The 10,369-nt window shown below is 34.8% G+C and overlaps 1 protein-coding gene across 5 annotated transcripts in view; it reads right to left on the bottom strand.

Moving 5' to 3' along the window:
* NAP1L1 (nucleosome assembly protein 1 like 1) overlaps positions 1-10,369 on the bottom strand; it is a 33,308-nt gene continuing 22,939 nt past the window's right edge. For 2 of the 5 annotated variants that reach the window (XM_007194998.2, XM_007194994.3), the window contains 11 exons: positions 9,440-9,581; positions 9,110-9,190; positions 7,942-8,070; positions 6,297-6,368; positions 5,337-5,476; positions 4,756-4,901; positions 4,643-4,662; positions 3,245-3,367; positions 2,456-2,485; positions 1,895-1,945; positions 208-889 (listed from right to left, as the gene is read on the bottom strand). In XM_007194998.2, the coding sequence (XP_007195060.2) occupies positions 854-889; positions 1,895-1,945; positions 2,456-2,485; positions 3,245-3,367; positions 4,643-4,662; positions 4,756-4,901; positions 5,337-5,476; positions 6,297-6,368; positions 7,942-8,070; positions 9,110-9,190; positions 9,440-9,581 (970 nt within the window). In that variant the 3' untranslated portion in view covers positions 208-853. Of the gene's footprint in view, positions 129-207; positions 890-1,894; positions 1,946-2,125; positions 2,222-2,455; positions 2,486-3,244; positions 3,368-4,642; positions 4,663-4,755; positions 4,902-5,336; positions 5,477-6,296; positions 6,369-7,941; positions 8,071-9,109; positions 9,191-9,439; positions 9,582-10,369 lie in introns of those variants that run through there. The other 3 variants (XM_057556428.1, XM_057556429.1, XM_007194997.3) reach the window with 3 other exon arrangements.

Below are 10,369 nucleotides of genomic sequence, written 5' to 3'. Positions count from 1 at the left end.
TAAAATTATATTTGACATTTTTATTTTAGGCTGCAAAAACAAAAACGAGCAAACAAACAACAAAAAACTTGAAATAGGCTTGTCAAATGATGTAAATTCATCCTTTCCAGGGAAGCAGAAGGTAGACCCTACCACAAAGAAAAGATGCTTAGTTAATGGAGGTTAAATTTAAAAAGTACAGTTAAAATAAAAATAATGAGACTTAACTTCTGAAAATACTAGGTTTTATTCACCTCCCTGTGGTAACCAATAACCATACTATTAGTTAATAAGATTTCTTTATAGTAACTGTCACCTGAAATACAAAAATCCATTAACAATCTAAGTTATCAGGTGTGGTCTTACTGGAAATTCTTAACCATATACTTGTCTTGACAAGTGTTGTTTTTTAAATGATGAATTGTCTTAGTATAAGTCACTGTATTTCTGTAACAAAGTAATGAAAGGCACAGCTAGTGCAAGCGAACTTAAACCCATTCAACTACCCGCTGAAAAAATACTTTGGTTCTTCAGGAAAAAAATTAGCAAGACAAAAAATCTGGTTCATTTCACAGTTCTGTTCATTTTCATAACTGTAATCTAATAGTTACAAGATAAAAATACTCCAGGAAGAACCAAATATGTAGCAATGAACAAACATGCGTGAGAGAATTTGTGCATTCAATGTATCTGGCAGAAAAACTAGTTAAAATGCTAAGTAGAACAAATTTGGTCTTTAAAATATCAGTTCCTTTCCTTTAAAAAAAAACTTGAGTCTACCAAGAAAATACAAAAACATAAGGCTGTAAGTAAATAATAGTTGTGTTTAGGCTATTACAGTGCAGGTTATCCTCAAGGCCACATACATCCTGCTTCACTGCTGCTTGCACTCTGCTGGGTTTTGATCCTTCTGTTAAAGGAAAACAACAAGTCAATCTATCTTTTTCTACCTGCTTCAGTTTAGTTTTCAATAGTAGTTAACTATCTTAATTATCACATTATCTCACTGTTCTGTCAAAATTTCTGCCAAATTAAAAAAAATAAATGATGGCAAATTATTTATTCAAATATTACCAAGTCACAAAAATGCTAAAAAATAAAAGCCCCAATTTTACATTGTAGAATGAACTCCATAAAGTGAAACACATTAAGCTATAATCTGAAAATAGCCAAGCAATTTAAGTCATATTACCGATTATTTTTGCCTTTTAATAGGTCAGTTATTCTAAAATACTAACTCCATTCATATTTAGCTGTTAACACCAATTCATACCTATTAGAATATTTGATTTTTTTAACTACCCTCTCTTACCTGCTCACTAGGTTAAAGTATCTTCTGGATATTTTTAAAGCATAAGCAAATGAATAAATACATTAAAGAGAAACCAGAAGTTCCAAATGAATTCTGATAACATACTAAGCATTCTGTGGGAGATAAAGTCCTTTACTAACCGTGATATGACAACTTCCCAGGAATAAGAAACTGGGACTCTCAGATATGGAGCAAAGAGATGACTGGGAGAACCTAAGAGTATTGCTCCCCTATTCCTGTGCACTCCTGCATTCAGATGATTTAAAAACTGACCTATGTTTATAAGCTTTCCTTTGGGGAGAAAACAACCTAAAGAACACAAGCAGTAAGTAATTTCAAGTGCTTCTAAAAAACAATTTAAAAAGAAATGCCCAAGATAATGTGCCATTAAAATAGAACCTGAAACTAGGAAAAATAAAGGTCAGAACCAAAAATAAACGTTTCTTAGGAAAGGTGCATTGAAATTACATGTACTACTGAAATGCCAGTGAGGAGAGATTTATTAAAGACTTTAATAGACTAAAATAAACTTTACATTCAGAAACACTAACTCATATTTAACCTGCCTTAAATTTAACAGAAAGCAGCACTAATTTTGCTCACCTTTGGGTCATAGTCTGGATCATTTTCCTCATCTCCTTCTTCTTCCCCTTCCTATATTAAAGTTCAAAATGCATCCATGAAGTAGGTACATAATAGGAAGAAACGGCTCATAATGTAGGGAGAATTTAATACAAGTTACTCTATAAGTCAACAGATTTTCATGATTACAGAGTTTGGTGACAATGCAATTTAATTTGAAAGCTTCTAATATGAAAAATTTCCCAACACAACTTGAGACATCCAGACAGGTTTTATTGAAAAGATTTACTGCAGCCAACGTTGAAAAAGTTTACTGCAGCTTTTGACTTCTTCAAAGAGCTGATAACCCTGCAGCAGAACAGAATTATTTGAAATAAAAAAAATGTTCTGAGTTTTGCAATTTATTTATTGAAACCTCATACATACATTGTTTGGCTGTAGAATTCTAAAACCATATTTTTTTCCAAAAACATTTTTATCCCGTATCACAGAGTAATGATTTATAGCAAAGGAATACATAAGTCACTCAATTTGCTTCTCAATGTGTTAAACAGAATTATTTGCTCATTTGGTAAACATTACCTCATCCGCTTCTTCACCTTCTTCATCATACTAAAAAAGGGAAAAAAGGATGACATTTGAATGAAGCTAACAAACATCTGAAAGTAGCATTTAGTTAATATCCACCATTGTATCCCCTAATATCTAAAGAGAGGAAAAAATACATTCCTTACAGTGACGGATTATAAATTAAAACAAGGACAATAGCTTCAGGAATCACCCAGCTCAGTGCCATTATCTAAACCTGACACTTTAAAAAATTAAAATAAAGAACACAGTACAATCATGGATGAAGTATGATCAGATAACTATGACTGTAAATATTACTTGCCTGTACAAAAAGGACCTAAAGGCTATGTGAATGATTGCCACTTAACAAGAAAGATATCCAAAATATTTGAGAGCAGCCTAATTTTACCTTAATCGTTACTTAATATTCCTATGGATAAAAATTCCATGCTTCCTAATAAAGATTTTTATCAGTAGTAGAAAATGTACAGGGTTACGTTTTGTTTGGTCAAAGACGTGTAATGGATTTACAACACTAACCCAACATAGTAAAGTTTTACTACTTCAGAGGAAGTAGCCTTCCTAATAGCAGGAAAATAAAAACTACAATAAATGAACCCAAAGATCCTAAAAGGACCTACTTAATTCAAGGAAGTTATCTAAAAGGACATAAGTAATCAGCCTAATTTGAATTATTCTGTCTTGCTTTTTAACAATTGCATCTATTCATTAAACCTCTCACCGATTCTGACTATCACACCCTCACCAAACGATTTCACTGCTGGATTCAAATTCACTCACATCATCATCATCATCTTCAATAGCTTCTCCAGTAAAGTATAACACTGATCTTGGGATTATGCGCTCACGTAAAAAGTGACCGATTTCAAAGTCCGCAGCAAGGATAGCTTCAGCATCATCATCCTGTTAAAGAAAAATAAAAGCACATAATTTAATAACTTATTTAATTTGGCATATGTGAGACTTGGATTTAAATAATATGCAGAAACTCTCAACTTCACTTTTAACTTTAAACTTTTAAAATTATCTTACATGTGCATGATCAAATAGTCTCTACATATGCCCTAGGTTTACAGGTTTTTAATAAAAAGAAAATAAGTTAGCAGGCCAGTATACATACTGGTTATTGCTTAAGCTTTCTCTAGCTTAAAAGTTACAAAAGCAACTTTGCTATATGACAACTTTCTTTTTAAAATATTAATTACTGAAAACACCAACTGGAGTAACAGTAAGAATCTCACGCTTTTCTAAGTAACATTATGTATATGGCACATAAGACCAGAGAAGATCATTTCACACTTCCTAAAAGACAGTATCCAAGCCTCTGTGTAATGCCAAATGAGATGTTGTCCTACTTGATAAAGACTAAGTCAATCTAAGATTTCTACTTAATGGCAAAGTACAGCACAGAAATGCTGTTGATATTATTCAAAATTAAAATTGTTCCATGATACTAAAGTTCTAGTTCTGTGATACTAAACACTGAGTAACTATTCTGTGAATTCCTGAATGTTTATTTTGACTCATCAACATAATCCACTCTAACAACAACAACAATAAAACACCAAAGGGTAGTGGGGGAAGACTCTGAAGGAAAGAATTCTAATCACAGGCAGAGGTGTTCTATCTGTAACTCAAGATTGTTTTGCTACCATCAATATTTCGTAACAGACTTAAGCCAAATTCAAAACAGACCTAGCCTACCTTGCCTGTGTAGATTTCTTTAAGGCAGTTCCTCATTCCTGGCTGTGTGCCAGGCATATTTCACAGTTTTCGGCTATACGACCACATATATAAAACCAAATTTCCATCGGAATAAAAACCACACAAAGAACTCTAAGCAGAATGTGGTTAGTGTTTAGTAAATAGTATAAATGATTTAATACATTCTATTTTCAATAAGGAAGAAAACTAGTTTTGAAAACTTGAATCCCTCACAGAAGTATTTGCAAGTCTCAGAAGAAAGGACTATCTTTAGCCTTTCACCATTTCTCAGTAGAGGCACCAAAAGCATTTTAAATGGAGTAATTTTTCACACGCATAAAGGTCTTCCTCTATGCATTGCAAGCCTCAGAACAAAATACTAGTAGCAACTATTCTACTCCATACATTTAAGAACCAGTCCTTTAATTTCATATTTAGTAAACAATTCAACAAATAAATAACAATTCAGCTTACCAGATCTCCACTCTCAGGAACTGCAAAATTGAGAAAAGAAATTCAAATGAATAAAAAGTAAACAAAGCTTACAATAAAACCACCATAAATACCCAAAGTAAAACACTATTTACCTTCAGGAGGGGCAAAAAAATTAAAGAAAGAGTCATTAGAAACTGTTTTGGTCACAGTACGAACTGTCCCACGTCCCTTGTGTTTCTGCTTCTTCTTAATGGTTTTCAAAGTGACATTCTTCCCTTTTTTCCAATCTATCTGGCACCTTCCAAAACAAAGGGGAGAGATGGTCTATCACAATTAACACATTACTTTCAATTGCTAGGAAAGCTGCGATTTTTCTAATTAAATGTTCTATTTAATTTCAAATTTAGAGGGGAAATTTGTGCTTTTTGTAGCAGTACAAAGAGAAAATTTTTATTTCTAAACAAACTTTTTCAATAAATATATTTACAATTACCACAAACTCACAATATAATAAATTTAAATGTACACTCCTTTGGAAAAATATCTGTAATAGTCTATGGAGAATTCTAGGAAAATGAATAAGCCTTTCTCAGAAAACATTTTACTGAAATGTGTGGAGATAAATATGTATGTATGTACTAAGCAGACACACTAGAAAATACCAAATATCACAAATCATAAGTAAAGCAAAAACAGATATAACATTCTGTTAAAGTAATAAAATTAAACTTACCCTGTACAACCCATAATTTCTGGTCCATCAAAAGAAAAAGGATCAGAATCATCTGGTTCTGACCTCATCCTATATGTCTTTGTCAACACTTCATTTGTGAAATATTCATTGGGTTCAAAGTGAAATTCTAAGACAAAACTCTTAAAAAAAAAGAAAAAGCATAAAAAGTAATTAAATTCCTACATGATAAATTTCAATGCTTCAGTAAATAAAGCTTAATCTATGATTTCTATAAACATATAAAATCTTAAGTGACAAAGTCCTACTCTGGGAAAGAAAGGGTCATATAAATCCCAAAGTATCTTAAAAGCAAAATGTGGCACAAAATAAACTGAATAAAACTTAGTTCAGCTAACACTACTATTTAGTAACATGTTTATGACATAGGTTAGGTACAGCTGAATAAACTGACCAACCCCCCACCCCCCCATCTCCACAGAGAGGGCTTTAAACCTTAGACTAGAACCTAGCTTGACAGAGAAAAAGCCCAACATTATCACATGTAATATAAGAACTAATAGCCTACAGAGCCTTTGCCCATGCTTTACATAATACTGATGGTTTTGGAGAGAAGCCGTTGGCTGATCTTTCATAATGGGGAAGTGGGAGCCCTCTAACATCTTCTGTTTTATTTAATTCCCAGACACATGTCTTTTAATACAGAATAAGCATTTTCTTATTCATGTTCCTTTGCTATTATTTTTATATACATTCTTAATCTAGGATCAAAAATTGACTATATTTCAAAAATAGTTTACATTCAGAGGGAGGAAAAGGAATAAATACTGCATCACAACTGTCAACGTCCAAACATTTATTTCCTACCATCAATTAAGTATCAGTTTTAATTTCTTCCCACTCCCATGTCTAACCGTTGAATGTCACCTTTCTTTAGAAAGTTCCATTTATCTACTTGTAAACAGTTGTTACAAAATTGAAAATATTTCAAAATTCTTTTACCATAGGCTGACCAGCATCTGAGAATTTCACTTTAATATCTTTCAAGTGCTTCAGAATAGGTTCATCATGTTCCTTCAAATTAAAAAAAAAAATTAAAATGAGTATCTGAATGGCATTAAGATTAGTGTTCTGTTATTGGACTAAGCACTTAACTGACAGACATTTTATTGTTCAGTTTTCTGTACGATTATGAACCATAAAGACTTAATTCTCCAGGTTATGCCTTATACTGAAGCTAGTTTACTTAGTTCTACCTTCTATCACCACTGGCTGAAAAAAGGTGACTAAATAGAGAACTACATCATTATATAGACTGAATGGGCTGAAAAGTTCAAAACCAAGTCTAAATAATTCATGTTTGCTTTAAGAATGTTTCCAGATCTGGACTTCCCTGGCGGTCCAGTGGCTAAGGCTCTGTGCTTCCACTGGAGGGGGCAAGGGTTCGATCCCTGGTCGGGGAACTAAATATGCATATACCACGCATGTCATGTGGTGCAGCCAAAAATATTAAAAAAAAAAAAAAAAAAGTTTCCCCGATCATAATTGCTGCCTTTTCCAGATGCTTGTTCCTTTTCTACTTTGCTAAAAAGTAGAAATGCAGTAAGCAGTCATTGTTTTGAGACAGTTTCTTTTTCTTGACATTAACATCCAACAATCACAATACAAGGTAACAAGTACTACAATCCAGATGACAGGGGATCAAGAAATGATTCAGATTAGGAGAGGCAAAGTTTCCCAGAGAAGGTGACATCTGTGTCAGTTTCCCAGGGAAAATGACAATTGTTAAAATAGGTAAATATTGGGCTTCCCTGGTGGTGCAGTGGTTGAGAATCCGCCTGCCAATGCAGGGGACACGGGTTCGAGCCCTGGTCTGGGAGGATCCCACATGCCGCGGAGCAGCTGGGCCCATGAGCCACAACTACTGAGTCTGCGCGTATGGAGCCTGTGCTCCGCAACAAGAGAGGCCACAATAGTGAGAGGCCCACGCACCGCGATGAAGAGTGGCCCCCGCTCGCCGCAACTAGAGAAAGCCCTCGCACAGAAACTAAGACCCAACACAGCCAAAAATAAATAAATTAATTAATTAATTTTTAAAAAATAGGTAAATATTTTTACAGTATTCTTTTAAAATGCAAATGTCCCTTGGAATAGTTGTTTCAAACTGAAAAGGTCACTGGGGTAGGACAACTGAAACTCCCCCATCCTACCACCACACTCCACATCTAAAAACAGGGATATATGAGAAAGCATCATACAGTGAGATGAGCAATTACCAAAGGGACTATTTCATTATCTAATTTTTGAAAACAAATTATAATTTATTTGATTACATTAATCAAAGCGGCAATTTTCCTTCTACCAATAACAGTTCTTTCAAAACAAAGCAATCATGGGAACTCCCTTGTGGTCCAGTGGTTAGGACTCCTCGCTTTCACTACCAAGGGCCCAGGTTCGATCCCTGATCAGGGAACTAAGATCCCACAAGCCGCATGGCACGGTGTAGGCCCCCTCCAAAAAAAAAAAAAAAAAAAAAGAAAGCAATCATTCTATAAAAATCAATAATAAAGAGACTAGTCATCAGAGCCATTTAAACTTCAAAGGTTTACCCTCTGAGGTAAACTGGTGTTTTTATGAATAAAATTACCTGAACCATATCACTGAGCAAGTCAACATTCTTAAAAACAGTCAACCAAAATTCAGGAATTCCTTTGGGGTCTTCTTTTTCTTCATCCTTTTTCTCATCTTCAATCTTGGCCTTTTCTTTTAGCTCCTCCTTAATAAAAGACAGCATTCATTATTACTGGATACCTAGATTAGACATCTTGATAAAATTTTTTACATCCCCTTAACTTACATGCAGTGGCAGAGAACCCAACAAACCCTCAATGACTAATTTTAACATTTAGCCAAAGAAGTTCTAGTCTAATTGTGTAAACACTGCTGTCACCCATACCAGACCTTACTTCCATAATATTTCTACTACCATACCCCTTCCAAAAAGAAAGCCACTAGGACCATGAGCTGTAGGAAAAAACTTTCAGCTTCATGGGAGAGAAGAGAAAAAAAGTAAGACTTAAGCACAGTAAAGAGGAAAAGCAAAAGAAATACAAACCTTGTCCACTGCCTCACCCATTGGTGTTCTTAATCAAAATATATTCTCTTCATCACCAACATTAAAACATCAATGCTGGAGAAACAGGGTCATGTAACAGAGCAATGGATTTTTATCACAGCTCTGCCGTCTATAAGTTGTGGGCAGGACATTTAGAGACCTCCATTTGCACTTTAAAAATGGCAACAATCCTTTTGTATGTCATCATTAAGTTCAAACGAAAAGTTTATATGAATCTATAAACTTTAAATTCTATAAAAATTCAAGGAAAAGGTGAATTTGGGTACAGATGGAGCTGGGCTAACAGTGGCTCATCTGCACTCACTATCCATCTCACAATAAAGATAATTATTTCCAAGGTATAAAAACACACTAAATTAGGGCTTCCCTGGTGGTGCAGTGGTTGAGAATCTGCCTGCCAAGGCAGGGGACATGGGTTCGAGCCCTGGTCTGGGAAGATCCCACATGCCGTGGAGCAACTAGGCCCGTGAGCCACAATTACTGAGCCTGCGCGTCTGGAGCCTGTGCTCCGCAGCAAGAGAGGCCGCGATAGTGAGAGGCCCGCGCACCGCGATGAAGAGTGGCCCCCACTTGCCGCAACTAGAGAAAGCCCTCGCACAGAAACGAAGACCCAACACAGCCAAAAATAAATAAATAAATAAATAACAAAAAAACCCACTAAATTAAAGTTAATACCAACCGAAATTTCATCTTCCTCATCTGGTTTCCATTCACATTCTTCTTCTGTAGGTTCATAAATGGCATTAATGATCTCAAATCGCTAAAATGATTTAAAAAAAAAACTTGCATAAAAACACTGGCATCAAAGCTAAAAACTAGATGTACCTCATTAAGAATGCTTAAATATTTAATTAATTCATACAACTTGAATTGCTATTATTGATAGTTCTCCCAAATTCCTCTAATAACCATTTTGCTGACAGTTCTAACAGAAGTTTGTTTATATTTCCAGAGCTTTATTATCTTCTTGAATTTTACATTTAAAAAACAAAGTATTAGAAAGCATTACCTTATCAAATAGAGGTTGATAGAGAACAGCATACTTTCTTTCAAGATCATGAACTTCCTCATAGAACTTGGCTTCTATCTGTGCACATTTAACTTGAAGGTTTTTGAGAGCATTCACACGTCTTTTAACTACCCTAGGCAAGCTGAAAGGTTAGAAAGCACCAGTTATATAGCATCACAGTAAAACCCAAGTAACACTTCTTTTAGCATACTGAAATTGAAGCATGAAAGTTAGTGAATAACAGGTTTCCTATTTGAAGCAAAAGGTACATTCAAAGTAATTAAAATTCAAGAGATATAAATACCCAGACCTCTTGACCATAAAACATTTCAAAAGAGGAAATTTAACCAGGTACAGTAAATTGATAAGAAAATGTAAATCGTATCACCAACCCTAAATCTTTCATTGTAATCAAGTTCAGCACTGGGCTTGTCAGTGCTGGCATCACAGGTGTAAAATGCAGTCTAAAAGTTAAAAAGTCACGGACTGACCATCCTAACAATGATAACCTGAATTATTTTTTTAAAATATGTACAATTGAGGGAATTCCCTGGAGGGCCAGCTGTTAGGACTCCGAGCTCCCACTACAGGGGACACAGCTTCAATCCCTGGTCAGAGAACTAAAATCCCACAAGTAGCGCAGCACGGCCAAACTAAATAAATAAATAAATAAAATAAAATATGTACAGCTGACACTTTAACACAAGTTTGAACTGCATGGGTCCACCTATCTGCAGGTATTTTTCAATAGTAAATACTAGAGTACTACACAGTCTGTGCTTGGCTGAATCCATGGATGGAGGAATGGCAGACACAGGGGGCTGACTACTGATTAACTCCTGTGTTATTCAAGGGTCAACTGCATATCTCACCTGTTTCAATTATTAGGGGAAAGAAGGGGAGCATATGTGTTTTTGGAAAAAGAATGGT

This window comes from Balaenoptera acutorostrata, chromosome 11 (genome assembly GCF_949987535.1).
Source record: "Balaenoptera acutorostrata chromosome 11, mBalAcu1.1, whole genome shotgun sequence".
NCBI classification, from domain to species: Eukaryota; Metazoa; Chordata; class Mammalia; order Artiodactyla; family Balaenopteridae; genus Balaenoptera; species Balaenoptera acutorostrata.
This window is presented reverse-complemented; position numbering and strand designations above follow the sequence as displayed.